The sequence below is a fragment of the Amblyraja radiata genome, chromosome 10 (genome assembly GCF_010909765.2).
Source record: "Amblyraja radiata isolate CabotCenter1 chromosome 10, sAmbRad1.1.pri, whole genome shotgun sequence".
NCBI lineage: Eukaryota > Metazoa > Chordata > Chondrichthyes > Rajiformes > Rajidae > Amblyraja > Amblyraja radiata.
The window spans coordinates 16,486,839-16,513,681 of NC_045965.1; the positions used below are offsets into that span (position 1 = coordinate 16,486,839).

The 26,843-nt window shown below is 42.0% G+C and overlaps 1 protein-coding gene across 4 annotated transcripts in view; it reads left to right on the top strand.

Moving 5' to 3' along the window:
- Positions 1 to 730: 730 nt before the first annotated feature.
- Positions 731 to 26,843, top strand: part of npl (N-acetylneuraminate pyruvate lyase) — a 40,374-nt gene continuing 14,261 nt past the window's right edge. The window contains exons 1-5 of one of the 4 annotated variants that reach the window (XM_033028190.1): positions 731 to 979; positions 3,374 to 3,441; positions 3,533 to 3,606; positions 6,559 to 6,646; positions 10,064 to 10,121. In XM_033028190.1, the coding sequence (XP_032884081.1) occupies positions 3,380 to 3,441; positions 3,533 to 3,606; positions 6,559 to 6,646; positions 10,064 to 10,121 (282 nt within the window). In that variant the 5' untranslated portion in view covers positions 731 to 979; positions 3,374 to 3,379. The remainder of the gene's footprint in view (positions 980 to 3,373; positions 3,442 to 3,532; positions 3,607 to 6,558; positions 6,647 to 10,063; positions 10,122 to 26,843) is intronic. The other 3 variants (XM_033028188.1, XM_033028189.1, XM_033028192.1) reach the window with 3 other exon arrangements.

Genomic DNA, 26,843 nt, shown 5'->3' on the forward strand with positions numbered 1-26,843 from the left:
GCACAGTTATTTACAGCTCCAAAACGGGCCGTTTTCGCGGTTTTTAACGGGTGTGAAAGTTCGCGTTTTCAGCATCACTAACATGTACCGGAAGTGACGCTTGTACCCCAGTTGGATTTTGCGGTCACGTGGGTGAGGATCTATGCTCCAGTGACCTTTCGTGAAATCACCCTATACCATGTAGGAAGGAACTGCAGATGCTGGTTTACATCGAAGACAGGCACAAAATGCTGGAGTAACTCAGTCTGACTGGCAGCATCTCTGGTGAAAAGGAATGTGGGTGACGTTTTGGGTCAAGACCTTTCTGTCTGAAGAAGGGTCTCGACCCAAAACATCACCCATTCATTCCTTCTCTCCAGCGATGCTGCCTATCCCGTTGAGTTACTCCAGCATTTTATATCTGTCTTCAATGTTCATACCGTCGGGTTGTAAGTTACCCAAGTGGAATATGAGGAAATATAGAATAGTTTTCGTCTGAATGTTCGACTCCTCGGTCCAAGCCTGTGCTTTTGAAGTATGCAACCGGAGGAATCTGTTCTCAGTCACCGCGGTGTTCAAGTTGTGCGACACATCGGCTGGCATCCATCCATCTATCTAGCCATCCATTCACAAAGGCGACAGACAGACAGAGAGGAGGCGGCTACCGAGCGATCAGCTGACACACAATGATCACCGGCCCGCCTGTCATCGAGAGCAAAGATCCTATAGCTATAAGATCTTTGATCGAGAGGGCGGGCGGCACCAGCTCCCCGGCATCTGAGCTGAGCTGAGCATCGTGCAGGCAAGGGAGGATGTCTCAGAGAGGAGACGTAAGTTCATGTTCCCGGCGGCCAAGTTAGAGTGAATCGGGAGCTGCTTAATCGGGGCCGTTCCTGCCCCCTCGCATCCGAAATCCCAACGTACCAGCTGCTTCCTCGCAGTGGACATACATTAGCAAACTATTATATTTAGCAGTCGACTGCTCTGGGCGTTTGGGTTGGTAATTTCACTTAATTTTTGAGGAGGCTGTCACGGGATCACGGTCACGGGATTTGCAATCTCCCGGTCCCGTGACATCGTTTTATTGTTTAACTTTGTTGCTCTTATGCCGTTCAATGACAATGACATTCACAGCAAAGATCTTAGAGCAGAGCAAGATAGGCCACTCCTGCGAAATACAATGGGCTGACGTGTAGTACGCTACCTGGGCATTTCCCCCGCCCATTTTAGTAACCGGAGCCTACCTGAACCGACCCGACTAGCAGTGTAATCAATGTTGCGGGGCAACAGTTTGTGTGTGTGTGTGTGTGTGATATTGAATTGAATACCTTTATTGTCTATATTTCGTGGCTGCAGTCATACATACAATAAAAAACAACAATAAACACAAATTAACATCCACCACAGTGTATCCTCCAAGCACCTCCTCACTGTGGTGGAGGCAAAAATCTTAGGGTTACTGGGTTTATATAGGGTTAGATTCATAATTCTGTCAGTTCATACTTCTTGTCAAGAATAGCATTTGACTCTGGTAATTGTCTTTTTTAATGTTTTTTAAATCATATCTTTTTAAATGGCTCACAAGCAGTGTTTGAGTTGATTTTGTAGTAACCGGAACCTACCCGACCCGACTCGCGGGGTAATTGACATTGCGGGGGAAGTTTTTGTGCGCGATATAGGGTTAGATTCATAATTTTGTTAGTTCATAATTCTGTTAATTCTTGTTAAAGAATAAAATGTTTATAAACACACATACATGAATGTGATATAAATGTATATAATCATATAACGCACACAATTATATTTCTTCTGATCCAATGATGAACTTTATTTCAGACTAGACAGGGACATTAAATAAGAAACATTGTAAACCTCCTTGCAACTTCACACGCACTAGGCCTTATCCCACCCCTCAACTCTCCCCCCAGCACTCCCTCGCATGCCCCCACACTACAATGTCTCCCCTCCCCCTATGCCCCTCTCCCCGCTGCCCCGGGCCGCACACCCCCTCTCCCCGGGCCGCACACTCCCACTCCCCGGGCCGCACACTCCCACTCCCCGGGCCGCACACCCCCTCTCCCCGCTGCCCCGGGCCGCGCACTCCCTCTCCCCACTGCCCCGATCCGCGCACCCCCTCTCCCCGGGCCGCACACTCCCTCTCCCCGCTGCGGAAACAAAGATCCGATCTTTGGCCGGAAGCAAGATGGCGGAGCAAGATGGCAGAGCAGGATGGCGGAGGCTGGTTGCTAAAATGGGTCCTATAATCACCCATGAATCTGCCCATGAGCGTACTACGCGTTTGTGTGCGAGTAACCCATCTTGCTCTGCTCTAAGATCTTTGATTCACAGTAAGTTAAAGAGTGGCATAATTTAGATGATTCGGAGGTTCATCTCGTTACTACCAGGGGGCGCCGTGAGTGGCCGCCTCGCCAACGGTCTGTCTCGTCTTTTTTCTTCTTTGTGGGTGGGGCAAACTTTTTTTTAATCACTTTCCTTGACGGAGATGCAACTTTTTCAGTGTCGTCCCAACGTCCGCAATGCGGTCTAACATCGTGGAGCTGGCGGCCTCTTGCTGGGAATTCGGGATCTCCAACCGCGGGAGCCTGCGGACTTAACATTGTGGAACTTCTTCTTCTTCTTTCGTATGGCGTGCACAGCCTAAAGTTGTAGGCCAACTTGTTCTATTTGATCTTACTTGATTGTGCACGCCAGGTTGATTGCATTCGTCGAAACAGGGAGGTTGCAATCTCCCACCCCATTGTGGAGCCGGCGATCCCTTTGTCAGGGATTAACTTCGGGAGCTCCAGCCGCGGGAACTTCGATCGCCCCGACGCGGGATCTTAGATCACCCCGATCACGGGTTCTTCGATCGCCGGCTGTGGGAGCTTCGATCGCCTCCGCTGTGGATGGTTCGACTCCCCCGACCGCGGGAGAAAAAAGAGGAAAGAAGATAAGACTTTATTGCCTTCCATCGCAGTGAGGAATGTGGCGGAGCCGCTGTGGTGGATGTTTATGTCAAATTTTATGTAGTTGTGTGTCTTGTTGCTCTTTTGGTATGACTGTATGGCAAATCAAATTCCTCGTATATGTTGCAAAACATAATTGGCTAATAAATTTACGATTATGATTATGATTAACTTCATTAAAAATTGTTACTAAAACAATTAGGTGACTGCCCCAGTTCCTCAAATTCAAATTCAAATTCCAGAGATGTGGTTGAATACACTGGGAGAAGCGTCAGAGTTGTCTGATTCCCTTAAATACACCAGTTTGTCTTGTTTTCTCCTTCATGTTTTGCGCCGTATATCTGTTGTTGATAGGTTGTCTTACTTATTGTGTGTACCTAGACGCTCAATTTGAACCTCAAGATTTAATTAATGTATTTTTCCTTCAGGTAGAAATGAGCAGCAAAAGGCTTAGTGGTTTGGTGGCAGCAACCTTCACACCCCTGACAAATGATGAGTAAGAATGTGAACACAATTCAAGATTTAATGCCAACCGACTTATATGGCAACAAATGTATCATTTGGAAATATTGTTTTTTGTCTTGCAGTGAAATTAATCTCCCTGTTATTGGTCCATATATTGATTATCTGGTAAAGGTCCAAGGGATTAGAAATATTTTTGGTAAGTTTATGCTAGAACTAAATGTTCCATGTTCTTTTGCTATTTATCTCTCTCTCCTCTGACAACCCCTCACCCACCCCCAAAAATCATATTTATCCTTGGTTTGCTCTCATAAGTTATAATAGGTTAATACAGCTACCTTGACTACACTATCTCCCACTCTGACTCTTGTAAGGATGCCATCCCTTATTCTCAATTTCTCTCTCTCTGCCCCATCTGCTCTCAAGATGAGGCTTTCCATTCTAGGACATCCAAGGTGTCCTCTTTCTTCATGAAATATGGTTTCTCCTCAGCTACTGTGGATTGGTTTTGTCAATTTGGGATATCCATTGTAAATAGGAAGTATTCAATGCATGGTCATGACCACTAGATAAAAACTTTGTCTTGCATACGTCGGTAGTTGGAAGATCGGGCAAGAGAATGATTCAGGGTGGCAATGAGATGATTCATGCAGGTGGATTCAAAACAAGGTCCTTAGTGAAGTAACCAGTTTCTTTTCCATCAACAAATCCCCCAAAATTGTCAGTATCAACACCTGGGACTGGCATCTATACTTTTGTTATATACTGCATAGTGATAGTATAACAAGTAGGAAATAAAAATGGCACTTGTCCATCTAAAAAATAACCACATTGACAAGTCTTGTTTCAATATGCAATGAAATACTATATGAAAATTGGTACTGAGGAGAATGATGTTAGAAAACAATTAACAACCTTCCTCACAATCTAAACTACCAATTTCATGTTGTTTGCAAAGCTACTAATTGTACCACGTGTATTGTCATTCAAAAATATACTATAAATAATGGAGGCTCCAGCTCTGATCCATGTGGACCTTCATTGATTACAGAGCACCAGATAATGAATACCCTCCTCCACTCTTCTATTTTCTATGACTAAGCCAATTTTTCAACCAATTTACTACATCACCATGGATCCCACAAACGCAATTATCAAAAAAGCTCATCAGCGCCTCTACTTCCTGAGAAGATTACGGAGAGTCGGATTGTCAAGGAAGACTCTCTCTAACTTCTACAGGTGCACAGTCGAGAGCACGCTGACCGGTTGCATCGTGGCTTGGTTCGGAAATTTGAGCGCCCTGGAGAGGAAAAGACTACAAAAAGTAGTAAACACTGCCCAGTCCATCATCGGCTCTGACCTTCCTTCCATCGAGGGGATTTATCGCAGTCGCTGCCTCAAAAAGGCTGGCAGTATCATCAAAGACCCACACCATCCTGGCCACACACTCATCTCCCTGCTACCTTCAGGTAGAAGGTACAGGAGCCTGAAGACTGCAACAACCAGGTTCAGGAATAGCTACTTCCCCTCAGCCATCAGGCTATTAAACCTGGCTCGGACAAAACTCTGATTATTAGCAACCACTTTCTGTTATTTGCACTACCAGTTTATTTATTCATGTGTGTATATATTTATATCATGGTATATGGACACATTTATCTGTTTTGTAGTAAATGCCTACTATTTTCTGTGTGCTTAAGCAAAGCAAGAATTTCATTGTCCTATACAGGGACACATGACAATAAACTCACTTGAACTTGAACTTTAGTGTTGTGAAACATCCTATCAGTAGCAACCTTGTAAAATGTGGCGCAGCGGTCGAGTTGCTGCCTTACACCGCAGACCCGGGTTCGATCCCGACTACGGGTGCTGTCTGTACGGATTTTGTACGTTCTCCCTGTGACCACGTGGGTTTTCTCCGAGATCTTCAGTTTCCACCCACACTCCAAAGACGTACAGGTATGTAGATAAATTGGCTTGGTAAATGTAAAAATCGTCCCTAATGCGTGTAGGATAATGCTAATATGCGGGGATCGTTGGTTGGCGCGGACTTGGTGGGCCGAAGGGCCTGTTTCCGCTCTGTATCTCTAAACTAAAGTCTGTGTAGACCCCATCCCTTGCCCTACCTTTATCAGTCATCTTTATCACCTCCTCAAATTTGTGAATTTGCACCTGCCCCTCAAAAACCAACACTGGATATCCCTATTAAGTCCATGCTTTTCACAATGTGAGTATAACCTGTCCTTAGCAATCATCATTAATTTCATTACCACAGATATAAATCTCAACAATGTGTTATTTCCTGGATTATCCCCAATTACCCTTCTTAAACAAGGAAACATAGAAAAATGGGTGCAGGAGTAGGTCATTCGGCCCTTCGAGCCAACACCGGCCATTCAATATGATCATGGCTGATCATCTAAAATCAGTACCCCGTGCCTGCTTTTTCCCCATATCCCTTGATTCCTTTAGCCCTAAGAGCTAAATCTAACCCTCTCTTGAAGCAATATTTGCAACTCTTAAGTGACCTCGACGATGGCAAACTAGGATACAAAGATTTATCAATGCCCCAGCCTTTTCCTTTCTTGCCTCCCTTTATATAAGGGATAGATTCCATCAGGACAAAAAAAATTATCCACCTTAATGGTTTTTCAAAATAGTTAACACCTCTCTCCCTCCCTTCCTTCCTTCTCCCATCTGTTTTCCTTCTGCAAATCGTCCCTCCCTTATTTGGTTCCACCTATCGCTTATCAGCCTTTGGCTCCACCCCCATCAGCTGAATTCCCCCTCCCCATAACCCCTTTTCCATTTCCACCAATCACCTACATTGTTTTTTTCCCCCTCTCTCATTTGCACTTTACTTCTCCCCAACCTAGCTCCACTAGCTTATTATAACCCCACCACCCCATTTCAAATGTGGTACAGTTCTGCGGTTGCATTTTGTTTGCAGTTTCTCTCATTCTCACACTGGTCATCAACATGGGGTAAAATTCCTTACGTAAGTAAATGTCCAAACAAATTTGCTATGCTTAAGCTGATGTAAAAATAGTTGTATTAATTGCAAATGTTGAAATAACTATTGTACCAATTTCCAGAACTGAATTTATTTTAAGAACCTATATTGTCATATGTTTTCTTTGTTGTTTTCCAGTCAATGGAACTACTGGGGAAGGCATGTCACTTAGTGTTGAAGAAAGAAAATTGGTTGCTGAAGAATGGATTAACAAGGGAAAGGGCAAGTGAGTGCTCGTATTTAGATACTGTTCATAGATAATTCATCACAACCATACACTAGATGTCTATTTATATATTTTAAAGATCCAGAGTGCAAAGCGTGCTGCTTGTGCACTGTTTTGATCCTAATGCACACTGCTCATGCAAGAACCTTGCCAGTGACAGTTGCCTAGAGGAGTCAGGGGATATGGGGAGAAGGCAAGAACGGGGTACTGATTGGGGATGATCAGCCATGATCACATTGAATGGCGGTGCTGGCTCGAAGGGCCGATTGGCCTACTCCTGCGCCTATTGTCTATTGTCTATTGTGAAGGAATGACAGCTGAGCTTCATGTTCTTCTATACAGTCCACATTCACACATTTCCTGACAGAAGTTGCTGGATAGCAAGCAAGAGAAGAAATACTTAGTTTTTTTCATTCTTGCCCAAAGTATCTCAGACCACTTCAAGTGCTCAACCGTAGTCCTTGACAACTTAAATTTTGAACTAAATTTCTGTTCGAATCATAAATGAGTTCCTCTTGAATTCTTTTATAAGTTTCCTAAGATTGAGTACATTGGAATCTTGCTATTGAATTCCATTGCAGTGAACTCTTTACCATTAAAATAATCAGTCATGGTCCCTGAGCTTTGCCGCTGGGTGTATCGTGATGTCAATGGTGCCATGTGAATATGGTTTGCACACACGGTAAAAATGCTGTTCTATGGAAACCTCATTTTTAATGTTATGTGGCTGGCTTTGGCTTTAATATTAATAGAAATAATTCTAAACATTCCAGATGCATTTTTAGAACTGACCAAATGAACTGTATTGAGAAGTAGGAGATCTTGCCTTTCCATTTTAATGCATTTAAGGTCATCATAAGTCATAAGGGATAGGAGCAAAATTGGGCCATTTGGCCCATCAAGTTTACTCTGCCATTCAATCATGGCTGATCTATCTTTCCCTCCTAACCCCATTCTCCTACCTTCTCCTCATAACACCTGACTTTGAGTTAGAATGTGGAATTTATGTTAGGTTGTACAGCGACACATGATACAAAAGCAACAGCGTTATTTTGTGTGAAATGTAAATATAGAAAAGGCCTTTAGTTTATTGTCTTTCATAACATTGAGGACCCCAAGCGCTTTACAACCTGTGAAACCTCCACATTAAATGTAGGGATGTTGTTATTCAGCAATGACAATTTTTCTCACAGCAACCTCCAGCAACCATAATAATCATACGCAATTTATTTTAATAGTATTGTTTGATGAACAAATTTATCATTTTGACAGGAAGGTTTTTGCTGCTTTTCAAAATAGCACTTTATGACCCCATACAGCTTCTTGTGGGCAGCAAGGCCTCAGCTGAATTTCTCACTGAAAAATGGCAGCACTTCCTCAGAATCCCACTAACATGACAGCCTAAATATTTGTGCCCAAGACTCTGGTGCTATACTACAACTTTATTACCAAGAGGTGAGAATGCTGCCATAAAGGACGCCTGCATACAGCATAGTTGAAAGATAGTCACCATGTAAATGGTTTTCAAAAATTCAGGGTGAAGAGTATACAATTATGTCCAACTGAAAGTGCGAAGAAGATGAGTGATTTTTGGTTTTGTTGTGAAATCCTACCGCCCTCCCCCCTTTCCCCATTACAAAAGCTAATGTTTAGCCAAATGTATTCACCATATATAACAGCAAATAAGTTAAGAGCACTGGATACAGCAAAAGCTATTTAACTAGGCAACATCTTGGCTGTAGTGCCGGAAGTAGTTTATATCTGATGCCAAACTATCTCTATCATTGTTAAAAGACCGGCATATACAATGACTGTGGAAAATTGCCCACTTGTAACCTGTTTACAAAAATGCAAGACAAATCCAGCCCATCAAATCATTGGCTACTCTCAATCATCAGCAAAACAATAGAATGTGTCACTAACAGGGCTGTTAACTGGCTCTTAGTAATTACTTACTCCCATGTACCTGGTCTGTAGTTTGAAGGACTACTTGGCTTTATGGCCCGTGGCCCAAAGATGTATTTAAGAGCTGAATTCTAGAAGTGGCAGTGACTGCTCTTGACATCAAAGAGCCATTTGACAGTGAGTCATTAAGGAGCCCCAAAAAAACTGAAATGAATGAGCATCATGGACAAAACATCACGTGGGTTAACTTACAATTTCATAAAGGAATATGGTGTAGACGTTGAAGATCACTCGTCTCAACTTGCAGTTTTTCAGGGCAGTGTCTTGGCTCAACTTTCTTAGTGTGCTTCTTCAATCACATTCTATCATAAGGTTCGTAATGGGCTTGTTTGCAGATGATTGCTCAACAGTCAATTCCATTCTCAAATCCTGAGCCACATTAAGACACCTTTGCTTGCGTGTAACAAGATCTCAACAACATTTGAGCATGGCTTACTAACTAGTATTTGCCCCACTATAATGCCAGGCTATGATTATTTGCAGCAAGATATTCCATGTGATTATCATTGTCACACATTGCGCACCTATCATCAACATCCTGTGGTCATCATTGACCAAAAACTTCAACTGGACCAGCCATTCCAGGGCTACAAAAGCAGCCCAGAGGCAGGGTATCCAATCTCAAATCAAGAATTTAATAGAATGCTGTTAATTTACCTTAAGTTTAGTTTATTATTGGCATGTGTATGGAGGTACCATGAAAAGCTTTTTGTCGCGTGCTATCCAGTCAGCGAAAAGATTATACATGATTACAATCCCACCATCCCCAGTACAGATACAGGATAAAGGGTATAATATTTAGTTCCAAAAGTCCAATCAATGATAGTTTGAAGGTCTCCAATGAGTTAGATGTGAGGGCAGGCCCGCTCTCCAGCTGGTGAGAGGGTGGTTCAGTTGCTTGATAGCAGCTGGGAAGAAACCGTCCCTGAATCTGCAGGTATACGTTTTCAAGCTCTTGTATCTCTTGCCTGATGGGAGAGGGGAGAAGAGGGAGTGATCGGGGTGAGACTGCTCCTTGATTATGCAAGTGACCTCGTCGAGGCAGAATGAAGTGTAGATAGATTCAATGGACATAAACATTTATTCCTACCATCAGTGTTGCTGTAACTGCTGTGTCTGCTATGTACAAAATGCATTACAGTGGTTCAACCAGGATACTTTTGATGGACCTTCCAGATCTTTTAACCTCTTTCATCGAGTGATGAAGGCACCAAACTCAGACCCATAGTATTGCCTACAGGATTGATTTCTGCACTTGAATTCATATCTGACTAGCTATGAATAATTTATAAGAGGATGTTACTCTTTCAACTGTTGACTTGTAAAGCTAAAAGTCCAAAAAATTCCATCCTGGCTTCTGTTTTTCCATCTGCCTCTTTAATCAAAGTTTACATTTACTTTTTGAACTTGTTTAAATTTAATTGTATTATCTTTCCCCCTATCCCCCTGTAGGTTAGATCATGTGATCATTCATGTTGGTTCGTTGAGTATAAAAGAATCTCGACAAATGGTGAGCTTCAATAATTATTAAATATTCTGGCTGTAATTACATTTTGTTTGTACTCAACTTTAAAAAAAAAAAGAAAAAAGAGAATGACTGAAATTGAGATCCAAAGAATGCTCATCAATATTGACAATTTCAAATGAAATGTATAAGAAAATATTGAAATTCATCAGAATTGAATCATCTTGGCCGAAATACTAATCTTCCATTCTCAGCAGTGAGGGAAAACAATATTTCATTGGCTGCTTTTTGAATATCTGTTTACAAATTAGTTTTTATCATTAGCTATAATTCCAGATTGATATAATATTTTCACATTTTTTCTTTTGACAATTACCAGTTTGAGAGACACTTATTTTATCATCTTCCGTTCTTGTCCAAAACCTGGAAAACCTGCCTTCAAAAGACTACTTCCTGGACCTGGACTGTTATTAGGCCATTGGAAGGATATAAACCTCAATTATGCAGTTTCCTTATATTGTAAGAATTAATTATGTTCTAACCATAGCAGGTTATACTGAATGGCCTTCAGATGAATTGCTGCCTTAATTGCTTCTATGCTAGTGAGCAACTTTTGCACTGTAACCTATTCCTTGGAGCACAGGAGAATGAAGAGTGCTCTTATAAAGGTGTAAAAGATCATGAGAGGAATAGATGGGTTGAATACACAAAGTCTTCACAGGGAAATCAAGAACCAGAGGACATAGGTTCAAGGTGAGAGGGGAAAGATTTAATAGGAATGTAAGGGGCAACTTTTTAACACACAGGATGGTGAGTATATGGACCAAGCTGCCTGATGAGGTAGCTGTGGCAGGCACCATAATAACATTTGGATAGGTATATGGATATGAAAGGTTTAGAGAGATATGGGCCAAACACAAGCAGGTGGGACTAGTGTAGATGTGACATCTTGATTGGCATGGGCTAGTTGAGTGTAAGGGCCTATTTCCATGCTGTACATCTCTATGATCCCCATCATTCAGGCCATACCCTCTTCTTATTGCTTCATTAGCCAGGAGACACAGAAGCCTGAAATCCCTCACTACCAAGTTGCTACTTTCCTACAACTATCAAGTTTTTGAACTAGCCTACACTCCTACTTGACAACGGAACACTGCAGCCCACCTCTTGCACTGCAATGATTTTTTTCCTCTTTCCCAATAATCTGTCTTTGCACTAATGTCTTGCTTTATAGCACAGTCTTTCTTTTAGAATTTTATGCGTATTTTTTTTTTTAAAGTGCTGGTATAACTCAGCAGTTCAGGCAGCAACCCTGGAGATGGATATATGATGTTTCAGGTCGAGACACATCTTCTGACTGCGTGTTTATCTGAACCTATGTGCCTGTTATAGTGGCAGATTATTATATCGTTCAAGAGATCGCTCCCTGTAGCCACTTAGGAGAAAACATGGGGTGAGGAGAGTGTCGTTTTACGCATGGGAGCTCTCCACGAGACATTCAAAGCCTCTCGAAAGATAAATCTTCATCTCTTGATTAATAGTTTCTATATTGTCAAAGCAAAACAGTAAGATATTCATCCAACCTTCTTCTTTGACTCGTATTTTTTAACCTTAGTCAAACTCTATGTCTCTGCATAGCTCCACATGGTCGAAAGATATTCCTTCTGCATGCCTCCTCCGAACTAACTAAAAAGCTAACAGCTTCTGCGCAAGAATCCCAGCAGCAAACACGCCTCCGACTACATAATAAATCCCACTCACATAATTACAGGCAGACAACATTTTAAGGCAAATGCCTTCATTTATGACACACAAAATTAAGCCAAATGCCCACTACACCTGTGAAGCTGCTGCAATCAAAATGTTCATTATACCTGTGCATCACTGTACTCATGCCTATGACAATAAACCTGAATGTGAACTTTAATATTCAGCTGCAGAGTTGTGAGTGTATAGGAGGTATAGTAAAGGGCTGAGAACGCATCCTTGCAAGGCACTGCAGTTTGGTTAGATTTGTGTTATTCAAGATCTTGGAGTGAGTCATGTATTGTTGTAGCACAGGGTTCGGGCTCGAGGGCCTTTGTCTCTTGTTTCAATGAAAGCATCGATATTGGCTTGAAGCTCTGCCTCTGAGTAGGTGCAATTATGAGCACTGTCTGCAAATTGGAGTTCAACTACAGAAGTTTAGGCACCACGACTTTTGAATGTCATTGCTATAAATTGAACAATTCCCATTAATTCTAAAGATTAATTGCACTCCTGCAAGAAGATTATCAGATGTGCAACATTACAGCAAGAAAATGGTTTCTATTCAGAAGATTCGTGAATCTACAATCTGGCTATTCTCGTCAAACCAGTCCTGTTGATTCTTGTTAGAGAAGCCACGAGGCTTCCTAGTTGGCAATTATGATTGACATCCAGACAGCCGAGAAGATGAGCTTACTTTGTGGCTTCTTTAGGGTTGGGGTTGGTAGATTGTTTACGGGGTGTTGCCAGAGCAGAACAGCTTTGATCATTTTATTGAATGAATGGCAGCGCATCAGTTCATGCTGATATTTTCAGATTTTCTTGGAGATGACGGAGTGAATTAAGAGGGTAGAGGGGGGAAACACTCCCAGTGATCACAAAGAGATTTCCCTCGCAAAAAGCACAATGAACATAAAACTGCAGGGCGCAAAATCCTTGTTATTATTAATTTACTTTTAATACAAGTTTTTTGTTTGTAGCTTAATACAAAATGAAAAATGATTGAAAGAGTGTGCTGGGCATGTAGTTCTTTTCCACTGTTGTGCTCCATGTATTTATTACCTGACATACCTGCTTAAATTTAATTTCAGTGTATTTGGATGCTTGGAACTGACTCAAAAGAACTCTCAGATATAGGAGCAAACTAACAAGCTTCTTTATTGCTGGACGCCACCATGAGTCTCCCCCAGCGCATGCGTCCCCTCGCACAAGACATAACATATGCTAATTATATTACATACATCACAATGAACAAAGCTTGCCTAGGACAACAGCATGCTTTATTATATCATTGTTAGAGGAGTGATCTTTCAAGGGTATTTATCAGACAAATGTGTCAATTAGTCATTGAATGAAGTGTTAGAGCAAGAGATCAAAAGCTTACTTAAAAATGTACCGTGTAAGAGGCATAATAGAGAAATGTGTCACTACAAATACTCTACACCAAGGGTTCCCAACCTGGGGTAAATTTCTCCTACCCAGGGGGTAAATTTGTTGATTCTGGATTTGTACATTTTTTTCTCATTGACTGATTGGGTTTGGTTCTGGTATACCGGTATCTGTTCATCATTAGTTGGTCATAAATAAGTGAAATACCATTGTTATGTGCTATTAAAGTTGCCAGGGGTAAACGGGACAAAAAAGGTTTGGCACCCCTGCTCTACATTGCAGGGGTGCCAATTCCCCTAAATTGGAGGGGAATTGGCAGCAATGGGGGAAGAGGCAAGAGAGTAGAGCTGTGGGCAACATCAGACCAGACATGATTTTATTGAATGGCAGAACAAGCTTGAAATACATCAAGGCTAACTCCTAATCCTATTTTCCTACGTTGTTGTTCATGAAATGTAGAGAGGTGTTCTGGTTAAGATAAAAATCCAGTGGTTGGAGGCTTGGCAGCTGAAAGCCTGGCCATAGAGTCATATAGCAGGGAAACAAGCACTTTGGCTCACTTCCTCCACGCTGACCAAGTTTTGTAACCGAGTTAGTCCTATTTGTATAGAGGGGGCATATATGCCTTTCCTGTCCAGGTACCCGTCTAAATGTCTTTTAAATGTCGCTTTGTATCCATTTCTATCGCTTCTTTTTTTTAAATTAATATTTTTATTAGTAGCCGTGTACAGTAGTATAAACCGCGGCATATGACAAAATACATTTATTGTACATCTTCCATTTTAATTTTGACAAAAATGAAATAGAAAAAGAGAGAAAGAGCAAGAAAGAGAGAAAGTGAAAGAGATAGTGAATGTGTAAAAATAGAACCCCTAAACTACCAAACAGTGTAGTCACAGAGTGAGTAAGTAAAAACTCTAAAAAAACTAAAACGAAGACAAAAACGAAAAATAATTTAAAAAAAGATGAAAACGTGTTGATAAACCTGCTTCATTTCTCACCACACCCATCACCCTGTCTGTAAATCGGTTTAATTCCGAGGTTGTGTTGCACCATACTATCCTTGTAATGAATCAATGAAAGGAGACCACATCTTTGAAAATTGCTCTGATTTTTCTGCTAAGACGAGTCTTCTATCGCTTCCTACGACAACTCCTTCCACATTCTCACTTTCTCTGTGTGAAGAAATTGTTTCTCAGGGTTCTTTTAAATCTTTCCCCTCTCACCTCAAGCTTGTACCCTCTAATTCCAGACTCCTCTGCCTGGGAAAAATGATTGTGACTATCTGCCTTGTATATGAGGCTCATTGTTTTGTATACTTTATGTCCCCCCTCAGTCTCCTGCGCCTCCCCGAAAATGTTCCAGCCCATCCAGCCTCTCCTTGTATCTCGAACTCTCTAGTCCTGGTAACATCCTAGTAATCAGCAAATCAAATGGAGGATGTGCATGAAGCCAGAAGATGTCTTATTTAAGCTGAAAGGACGATCCTCTTCCTTGTGTTAGTTTCAGTATGATGGAATTATCTATAAAATAGCCACAGGCAAGTTTCATTTAGACCATGTGATGACAAATAATTGAATAATGCTGCTTAAAAGAAAATTAAAGGACAGTGGAAATGCTGGAACACATTGACTGAAAGTGTGATTGAGGGTAATGTTTGAGGGAAGGGGATGAATTATTAGTAGCCGTGTACAGTAGTATAAACCGCGGCATATGACAAAATACATTTATTGTACATCTTCCATTTTAATTTTGACAAAAATCAAATAGAAAAAGAGAGAAAGAGCAAGAAAGAGAGAAAGTGAAAGAGATAGGCTGCCAACAGGCTGCCAATAGAGATAGATTGCTTTGATGGCAATGATCCCATGGATCAGCGTGTAAATGTTGGGCTGTTTTTTTGGGCGGCAGCCAATGTGTAAAATGTGCAGACACAAAGAACTGCAGAAGCTGATTTACAAAAAAAGTCGCAAAGTGCTGGAGTAACCCAGAAAGTGGCAGCAGCCCTGGAAGACATGGATAGATGATGTTTCTGTCCATGTACTCCAGAAATGCTCCAGAAATATTTGTAGACATGACTAATGCGAGGGGAACACTTCACACATCTGGTGTTAGCAGTTTCAACATGCACTTAACTTGCTGCTGTTTGGTGGGATTCTATTGTCTTTCACTTGGTTGCCTTTCCTTCTCCTGCATTGACTACACTTCAAATACTAACAGTCTTCTCAAAGTTGTTTTAGTATAGTTTAGAGATACAGCGCGGAAATAGGCCCTTCGGCCCACGCTGACCGGCGATTCGCGCAGTTACTCTACCCTACATACACTTGGGGCAATTTGCAACTTTACCAAGCCAATTAGCCTGCAAACCTGTACGTCTTTGAGTGTGGGAGGAAACCGGAGATCCTGGAGAAAACCCACGCAGGTCATGAGTATAAATTCCACACAAAAGAGCACCCATAGTCAGGATGGAACCCGGGTCTCTTGTGCTGTCCGACAGCAACTCTGCCACTGTGCCACCGTGCCATTTTAAAGATGCTGTAAAAGGTGGTTTATAAAGGCAAGCTGTTTTATTTTTTCTTGTTAACTGGAACAGTTCCATTGCATTGGATTGCGTAACAAAACAATTAGCGATGGATGTGGGTGCTGAAGCCAAACAATTATTGCCCTAAGAAAGTGTTGTTGAGCTGCCTATGAATCACTTGTGCTGCTTTTGTGCAGCCCAGTTGGTTGTTGGACCATTTCAGGGGGAAACTGAAAGCCAACCCATCACAATAGGCCTGGTGTCACAGAGGGAGCAAAGCAAATAGTGACAACAGATTCCCATCCCTAAAATGGCAACAGTGAACCAGAATAGATTTCATGATAATCTTTCTGTTTTGTGATTTTGATCACCGATACTAAGTTTTTAATGCAGGTTTAATTAATTGCAGAAATGGAATTAAGTGCCCCACTGGTTAGGGTGGGATTTGGACTTGCATTGAACTAAGGTCAATCATAACACCGGAGGCATATTGGAAACATAACTGTAATGGTTGCAATGTAAAGGAAATCCACTGCATGCTGGAAATCTGAAATAAAAGTAGAAAATGCTGGGAATACTCTGCAAGCCAGGAAGCATTTGACAAGAGTCAAATAGGATAACTTAAACTATTAACTGTATTTCTCATTCCATTGATGTTACCTTCCCTGAAGACAATTTCAATTTTTCCCCTTTTCTCTCATGCATGGCTTGCCCATTCTATAAATCCCCCTCCCCCCCTACTTTCCCCCCCTCTCTTCGCAGTGCCCAAACTGGAATTGCACCTATTTCCTTCCTTCCTCCCTCCCTCCCTCCCCTCCCCCCCCCCCCCCCCCCCCCCCCCCCCCGCCTCCTTCATCCTTTCCACCTATATTCCCTCCCCTGGCTTCAGAATCTACTTCTATCCTTATCTCACACTTTTGTCTTTAGATCTCTGGCCTTTGTTGAACTATCTACCAATCAACGCCCACCCCCCCCCCCCCCCCCCCTCACCTATCCACCTATCTATCACAAGGCTTTGTTACCTCTCTTCCAGCTTTCCCTCCCCCCACTTCACTATAATCAGTCTGAACACGGATCGTCACCTGAAACACCACCGTTCCATGTACTCCAGAGATGCTGCTGGACCTGCTGACTTACTCCAGCACTATGTCTTGTTTTTGCAGTCCCTCATTCAGATGACTTGATCTAATACGTGTCACTGCTAGCGGACCTGGGGTTCTGTGATATCTAATGCATGTCCTTCTGTGATATCTAATGCATGTCCTTCTAGTGAAACAATGTTTTATGTCAAGACTGTGTATCAAGCAATTTGTCAAATAACAACTTAATTGGTAGAGGGGTGCATCCCGCCCCACACTGGTATTCAAGTTGCCCAGGAAGATCAGTTTGTCTTATTTTTGGGTTATTAAAGTTGGAGTGTAATCCTGCTAAACTTTATCTGAAGCTTTAATGGTGGATGCGTATGCATTGATGTCTGCAACATATTGGTTCAGTGTTGAGTGAGCTGAATAGTCACATGGCATTTACAAATTCCATTAGCTGAAGCGCTGTGGCGTGGCTGTAGAGCTTCTTCCTTACAGCGCCACAGACCTGGGTTCGATCCTGAATACGGGTGCTTGTCTGTACGGAGTTTGTACGTTCTCCCCGTGACCTGCCTGGGTTTTCTCCCAGATCTTTGGTTTCCTCTCACACTCCAAAGACATACAGGTTTGTAGGTGAATTGGCTTGGTATAATTGTAAATTGTCCCTAGTGTGTAGGATCGTGTTAGTGTGCGGGGATCAATGTTGGCACGGACTCTGTTGGCTGAAGGGCCTGTTTCCGCGCTGCATCTCGAAAAAATAAAAACACTGAGATGATAAACTTGGAATATCATTTGTTGTTTCTACATCAGCCAGAAAACACAATTGCTTGGAGTTGTATCTTCTTCTTGCGTATGGCGTGCACAGCCAGAAGTTGTAGGTCAACTTGTTCTATTTGATCTTGTTTGTGCACGTCGTGTTGATTGCATTAGTCGAAAGGGTGGATCACGTGAAGGCTGCAATCTCCCACCCCTTGGAGTTGTATGAAAGAAAAGTATTCTGGTCGTTATAGAACAACCATTCCTGCCTCAGAACATTGCTGTTGGAGTTACTTGAGAAGTGTCATCAGCCCGACCACCTTCAGCAGCTTAGGAGCGGAAAAGAATGCAGAAAGTTGTGACCACTGCCCAGTCCATCATCAGCTCTGACCGATCCACCATCGAAGGGACCTAATGCAGTCGCTGCCTCAAAAAGGCTCTCAGCATCATCAAGGACCTACACCATCCTGGCCACACACTCATCTCTCCGCTGCCATCAGGTAGAAGGTGCAGGAGCCTGAAATCTGATACATCCAGGTTCTTGAAAAGCTTTTTCCCCACAGCCATCAGGCTATTAAACTCGCCATCAAACAAACTGCGAACTATAACAGCCTATTGCACTTTATCTGTTTATTTATGTGTATATATATGGTCTATGCTATATAGACACACTGAACTGTTCTGTATTTATGCTTACAATATTCTGCGGTGCTGCAGCAAGCAAGAATTTAATTGTCCTATCTGGGACACATGACAATAAACTCTCTTGACTTGACTTGACTTGAACACGTCTCATTCATGTCAAGATCAGTGAGTACATGTTCAACCTCAATCTCCCCTCCCAGGATATCTCCCTCATTGCAAAAACTAAAGTTAGGCAACATGTGCTGCACTGCTTAGAGAGCAAACAGAGTCTTCCTTACGTAATATTCAATCTTTAGGATAAATAGTTCTTGGGCATTTATTGCACATCCTAAATGCACAGGAGGTGATATTGGTGTGCCAAAGGTCAAAAGTCTGGATGTTTAGCAATGATTGCATAAACTTCAATTCCATTTACAGCTCCTCAGAAAACGAAGATGCCCTTGCCTCCACACAGCAGGGCCTCGTATCTCATTTTTTTCTTATAACACAGGAGATGCCCCGGCAGCTTATTGAGTAAATCTTTGCCAGCTTCCAACATCACAAGAGGCAAAGTACAGTAGGAATTGACTTCTCAGCACATCTTCAGGATGTGGAAGGAAACTGGTGTGCCCAGTAAGCATAAAAATAATGCAAATAATATTCGGACTACTCTAGTTCCAGGCAATGACCAAAAAGAGAGAATCTAATTACCTTACCTTGTATTCACAGGTACCACACTGCGACCTCCACCATCAATATATGGTTAGGGTTATCACTGACTAGCCATCTTTGTACTGTATCTACAAAAGCAGGTCTGAGGCTGGGTATCTGCAACAAGGTATCATTATGAGGATGATGCCAGGACTAGAGGGTCTGAGCTATTGGGAGAGGTAGAGTAGGCTGGGTCTCTATTCCTTAGAGCGTAGGAGGATGAGGGGTGATCTTATAGAGGTGTATAAAATCATGAGAGGAATAAATTGGGTAGATGCACAGAATCTCTTGCCCAGAGTAGGGGAATCAAGGACCAGAGGACATAGGTTCAAGGTGATGGGAAAAAGTTTTAATATGAATCTGAAGGGGAACTTTTTCACACCAAGGGTGGTGGGTGTATGGAACAAGCTGCCAGAGGAGGTAGTTGAGGCTGGGACTATCCCAATGTTTAAGAAACTGTTAGACAGGTACATGGATCGGACAAGTTTGGAGGGATATGGACCAAACGCAGGCAGGTGGGACTAGTGTAGCTGTGACATGTTGGCCGGTGTTGGCAAGTTGGGCCGAAGGGCCTGTTTCCACACTGTATCACTCTTTGACTCTAAGTGATGTGCTGCCTTACATTCCTAATCTTTTTGTGAACTGCTAGGCTCAAGTCAGGAATGTAATGGAATACTCCACTGGCTAGGTGAGAGCTGGGCTATCATTGACATCCTACTGGATTAGTAAACTAGCCCTCGGCACCAGTGCACAGGTATCACAGTGCATAACATCTACAAAATGCACTGTGGCAACGTACTAGACTATTCCAACTGTACCCCACACCACTGCATTTAAAGTAACTTACTTTTCTCAGATTGGGTCAACATTCGTGAACTACCTTCTCCACAACATTATGGAGTCTCTTTAGCTGCAGGACTGGTAATTAAAGAGACAGCTCATCACCTCAAGTGCAACTGGAGATGTGCAGTGTGCCTCTGACCCTTGTATCAAAAAGGTCGAATTTAATATAAGGAAGGCTCTCTACTCTGGGGGTCGTGCTGTTCACGTTCTAACATTATTTCTTTTTGGAATGAGGGAGTTGTCCAGTTGGAAGAGAATGAGCCTGTACCCTTTGACGTTCAGAAGAATGAGTGATATTCTCATTGGTGCAGCTGATAGGGCTACTGCCTCATAGCGCCAGAAACCCGGGTTTGATCCTGACCTTGGGTGCTGTCTATGTGGAGTTTGCACGTTCTCCCTGTGACCTTCGTGGGTTTCCTCTGGGTGTAAACACAAAATGCTGGCGTAACTCAGCGGGACAGAAAAAATTGTCCCCTGGTGTTTAGAGAGCAGATGTGAAAGTGAGATAACATAGAAATACCACGATTGGGTGACCGATGGTTGGCGTGGACTTGATGGGCCTGTGTTGTTGAATCACATTTTTGAGTGAAGACTTCCAGCTGGTCTGGGACTTTCGTTATCAGCATATTAAGATTTTAATTCTGATTTTCAGATAAATTGAAAAAATCCCTGTTTGCTGTGCTTGATTTCACTGAAAAGTAACACCCTATTGTCATGAGAATTTTTAGGACTACAAGGGGCAAATTTGAGACTCATTGCTCATTGCATAAATTGTAATCACTATGGTACTATTATTTGTAGTATGGGTACTTATTGAAAGCCGTTTAGAAACATAGAAACATAGAAAGTAGGTGCGAGAGTAGACCACCAGGTCCGTCGAGCCCGCACCGCCATTCGCTCATGGCTGAACACTAAACAGACACACTTACCCACAAACAGTAGACACAAGACACAGAACACAAGACACTACCCTCCCCTTTATACCGCTATCACCCCTCTCCACCCCAAGAACCTCGTGATCTCCTGGGGGAGGCAAAAAACCGGATAAAAACCCAGGTCCAATTCGGGAAAAAAATCTGGGAAATTCCTCTCCGACCCCAATCCAGGCGATCGACACTTGTCCAGGAGATCACTCAGGTCTTACTATACTAACCATACCTAGGTCCATATCCCTGCCCTCTCCCCGTAGCCCCTTATCCCCTTGGCAGCTAAAAAACCATCTATTTTAGACTTAAATATATTTAACGTTTCTGCTTCCACTGCTCCCTGGGGCAGTGAATTCCATAAATTAACCACCCTCTGGGTGAAGAAGTTCTTCCTCATCTCAGTTTTAAAAGAGCCCCCCCTTATTCTGCAACTATGTCCCCTAGTTCTAGTTTCCCCGATCATTGGGAACATCCTCGGTGCATCCACCCGATCAAGGCCCCTCACGATCTTATATGTTTCAATGAGATCGCCTCTCATTCTTCTAAACTCCAAAGAGTAGAGTTCCAGCCTACTTAACCTTTCCTCATATGTCAATCCCCTCATTGCAGGAATTAATCTTGTAAACCTTCGCTGCACTGCCTCCAGGGCTAGTACATCCTTTCTTAAGTATGGACCCCAGAACTGTACACAGTATTCCAAATGTGGTCTCACTAATACTGTGTACAGCTGCAGCAAGACCTCCGTGTTTTTATACTCAATCCCCCTAGCAATAAAGGCCAAAACTCAATTGGCCTTCCTGATTGCTTGCTGCACCTGCATACTAACTTTTAGTGATTCATGTACTAATACCCCTAGATCCCTTTGCGTTGCATTACAACGCAGCTCCTCCTCATTTAGAAAATAACTTGCCCTATCATTTTTTTTCCCAAAGTGAATGACTTCACATTTATTAGTATTAAATTTCATCTGCCAAGTTGTTGCCCACTCACCTAGCTTATCTATATCCTTTTGCAGACTCTTCCTATCCTCCTCATCCCCTACTTTTCCTCCCATTTTTGTATCGTCCGCAAATTTTGATATATTACACTTGGTTCCCTCCTCCAAATCATTTATATAAATTGTGAACAACTGGGGTCCCAGCACCGACCCTTGCGGAACCCCGCTAGTTACCGGTTGCCATCCCGAGTATGAACCATTTATCCCCACTCTCTGCTTCCTATTTGTTAGCCAATCCTCTACCCATGCTAATATATTACCCCCAATCCCATAATTTTTTATTTTTAGCAATAGTCTCTTATGTGGCACCTTGTCAAAAGCCTTTTGGAAGTCCAAGTATACCACATCCACCGGTTCCCCTTTATCCACCCGGGTTGTTACTTCCTCAAAGAATTCGAGCAGATTCGTTAAACAGGACTTCCCCTTCACAAAACCATGCTGGTTCTGTCCGATGAAGTCATGTTTATCCAAGTGCCCCGTTAGTGTTTCTTTAATAATTGTCTCTAACATTTTACCCACCACCGATGTTAGACTAACCGGTCTATAGTTACCCGCCTTCTGTTTACTTCCTTTTTTAAATATAGGTGTTACATTGGCCATTTTCCAATCCACTGGGACCGTTCCTGCCTCCAGGGAGTTTTGGAAAATTATCACCAATGCATCCACAATCCCCACCGCTATCTCCCTCAAGACCCTTGGATGTAATCCATCAGGCCCAGGGGATTTATCCTCCTTCAGTCTCATTAATTTCCCTAATACCACCTCCTTGGTGATCTTAATAGTATTTAGCTCCTCCATTCCTACCGCCCCCTGTTTATCCAGCGTTGGAATATTTTTTGTGTCTTCTATGGTGAAGACTGATACAAAATACTCGTTTAATGCCTTTGCCATTTCCATGTTCCCCACCAACAACTCTCCAGTCTCACCCTCCAATGGACCAACGTTCACCTTAGCCACCCTTTTTCTTTTTATATAACTATAAAAACTCTTACTATTAGTTTTTATGTTGTTCGCTAAATTCCTTTCATAGTCTATTTTCCCCGTCTTAATTAATCTCTTAGTTATTTTTTGCTGACCTTTAAATGCTTCCCAATCCTCTACCCTCCCACTATCTCTGGCTACCTTATATGCCCTTGCCTTCAGCCGAATACTATCCTTTATAGTTTTACTGAGCCATGGCTGACTGTTCTTACCCTTACCCCTTTTTTTCTTCATAGGAATAAATTTTTCTTGAAGGTTATACAGTAGATCCTTAAACGTACACCACTGCTCATGTACCGTCTTATTCTTGAGTCTGCTATCCCAGTCAACTTTGATCAGCTCAGTCCTCATACCTTCATAATCCCCCTTATTTAGACTAAGCACCCTAGCCTGAGTTTCAACCTGCTCCCCTTCTATTTGAATATGGAATTCGACCATATTGTGGTCACTTGTTCCCAACGAGTCCCTAACTATGACATTTTTAATTAATCCTGCTTCATTACACAGGACCAGATCCAAGATTGCCTCCCCCCTTGTCGGTTCTGTGACATATTGTTCTAGGAACCCGTCTCTAATACATTCTATAAACTCTTCCTCTAGTCTACCCTGCCCAGTTTGGTTTGCCCAATTAATATGAAAATTGAAGTCCCCCATGATTACAGCAGTTCCCTTTTTACATGCGTCAACTATTTGCAGATTTATGTTCTGACTAACAGCGTCACAGCTATTTGGAGGTCTATAAATTACACCCACTAGTGTTTTTTTCCCCTTGTTATTCTCTATCTGTACCCAAGCTGTTTCACTATCCTGATCCTTCAACGCAATATCCTTCCTCTCTATTGCCGTTATTCCCTCCCTTATTAAAAGGGCCACCCCTCCTCCCTTTCTTTCCTGTCTATCTTTTCTAATTTAAAGATGCCTGCAGTAATAGCTAACAGTCCTTTCAGCTACAATTTGAACTTTTATCGCTCTCCTTTTGATATTCAGAAGTAACCCAGCATTAGATGGTTTATTTGAATTGGTAATTGACTAGTACTTTTAGTTCCTATTACAAAACAAGCCGTTCCCATGCAGTATCGCATAAATCGCTGGATTATGCCGCCAAATTCTTTTAAATTCTTTTAAATTCTTTTAAAACACCTATTTATTTTTTACTAATAAGTGTACATATGTGTCAATGGTTGTCGTGTTTGTATTGTTTTTAACCGGAGGAGATGTAATGGAATTTCGTTGCACAGTATTGTGCAATGACAATAAACGTATTCATTCATTCATTCATTCATTACTTTATTGCAGTTTATTTTTGTGTTTCCTTACTAACATTATCTTCTGAATCATGTTTTGTTTCATTGGACGAAGACAACCCTTGCCAGTTGAGATGCCCCCAAATGATACGAATCATTGATGATATGAATGTCTGTCAGCTGCTCAATTAGACAGACTAGACATAAACCATTCAGAGAAAGTTGCAACACAGTTAAAGAGAATGATGTAACCCACATTATTGATCGTGTTAAAATAATTTTTGTAACCTTATCACTGTGATCAGACAAACTGACTCGTAAATGCGCAACAGATATTTATTAATCACAATGTGCACAAACTTGAACCTGACAAGAATTTTATCTTGCCTTCACTCTGCTCCTTATGAATGTTTGAATGTTTCTAATAGAATTCTTGCGAGGAATTATGAAACAGAGTATAACATGTCCTTTTGTGGTAGCCAATTAATACAGCTCAGGGGCAGGACTGAATGTGCTGCAAGTTGGCAATCAACATACTTTACAGTAATAAAAAGGAACTGCAGATGTTGGCTAATACCTCCAGCATTTTGTGTCTAACATATTTTACAGTACAGTTGACCCTCCTGTACTATTATGTGTCTAACAAACTTTGCAGTACAGGTAACCCTCCTGTTACTGTTCAAATTGTTTTTTGCACATGCACAGATGTGGCTTTGTGTTATGCAAAATCACAATATGAACTGTTCTCTCGGAATGAAACCTCCCCCTTAATGTGGGGGTTGCTTGTACATAGTCAGTGTCTGTTCCAATGATTGACACTTTAGACCTTGGAGATACAGTGCAGAAACAGGCCCTTTGGCCCACTGAGTCCACACCGACCAGCGATCACCCTGTACATTAGCACTATCCAGCACACTTTTATTTTAATTAAAATGTTATTTTAATGAAAGCCAATTAACCTACAAAGCTGTACGTCTTTGGAGTGTGGGAGGAAACCGTAGCACAGAGAAAACCCACATGCTCACGGGGAGAATGTCCAAACTCCATACAGACAGCATCTATCGTCAGGAACGAGCCCAGGTCTCCGGCGCTGTAAGGCAGCAACTCCATCACTGCGCCACCATGCCGCACAAAACCAACACATCAAAAACTTTTGGTAGACAAAAGTGCTGGAGAAATTCAGCGGGTGCAGCAGCATCTATGGAGCGAAGGAAATAGGTAACATTTCGGGCCACTTCAGTCTGAAGAAGGGTTTCGGCCCGAAACGTTGCCTATTTCCTTCACTCCATAGATGCTGCTGCACCCACTGGGTTTCTCCAGCACTTTTGTCTACCTTTGATTTTCCAGCATCTGCAATTCCTTCTTAAACATCAAAACTTTTGCTTGGGTAGTTTATACCCCAGCGGTATGAACATTGACTTCTCCAATTTCAGGTAGTCCCTGCTTTCTCCTTCTTTCTCCTCCCCTTCCCAGCTCTCCCACAGCCCACTGTCTCCGCCTCTTCCTTTCTTCTTCCTGCCCCCCCCCCACCCCCACATCAGTCTGAAGAAGGGTCTCGACCCGAAACGTCGCCTATTTCCTTCGCTCCATAGATGCTGCCTCACCCGCTGAGTTTCTCCAGCATTTTTGTCTGCCTTCGATTTTCCAGCATCTGCAGTTCCTTCTTAAACATCAAAAACTTTAGTTAGTTTACAGAAGTACTTTATGAGATTAAATGCTATTAACCAATAACAATGCAATGAACAAATCTCCTTATTGAAACAATTGTGATCAGCTGGCAAAGTCAATATAGGTAAGCAATTATGCCAATCTCAGGCAATGGTTTTTATAGAGAAATGACTACCAGAAAATCAATATGTCCATTTTCCAGAAATTTGAAGTAAAATAGTAATGCTGGGAACACTTGGGGCAGGCAGCATCTGTGAAAAGAGCTGCAGAGTGAAAATTTCAGTTTGCCGAGTCGTCATCCGAAATGAGAACACAAGTTAGACTTGAGTTAGAGTGAGCATGAGAGAGAAATGTCTGGTGGATGGGGCCAAGATTGATGAGGTGATTCCAATATTTATGAAGCCAGTTGGTAAAACGATTAATGAGTGCAGGTGTGGGTAAATAAAGCAACTGTTAACTGAGTGACTGGAATGATTTTGGCAACCCTGACCTCGTCCAATCAGAGCTACACCCTTTGTCTATCCCTTCCCCCAACTTATTTTGCAATTTAACATGTTTTCACACATAGACCTTTATGACCTGGTCTTCAGCCTGAAACATTAACACTTTATTTACACTGACCTGCTCAATGGTCCTTTTTATTTTAATTTTTAAATGATCAACAGAAATTGGTTCAAAATATATCTTATTGTCCATTCAAGAGTGGTCATGTACGATTGATTAAAAACTTAAGAACAAAATTTGCTGTGATATTTCTTTAAAATTTTATCCCCCTGAATATTTTGATGCATTGATGTGTATATTTCCACTTGTATTCAGGGTTCAGTTAATGTGACGTCGTTCAGTGCAAAAAAGAATACTTCCCGATAATTTAATCGCCTCAAACACTAGATTAACAACAGCCAACTTGTATTTTGTGCTGGAAGTGGGCTATAACCCATTATTTTCTGACAAAGAAAATATATCTGACAAGTTAATGACCTATGTGGAAATTCCCTAATTAATTATTGGAATTACAAACATGTTAGAAACATTTCATGACTCCTGTACAATGTAAATTTTAACTTCGATTCCTTTTGATGTTTTTGTGGGGTTTTTCTTTCATTTTTTTAAAGGACTGAAGAGCACGCAAAACAACTTTGCTAAACACTTTAACTCTCCCTCCAATTGCCACACTGACCTTTCTGTCCTGGGCATCCTCCATTGTCAGAGGAACAGCACCTCATATTTTGCTTGGGTAGCTTACACCCCAGCGGTATGAATATTGACTTCTTTAGCTTCA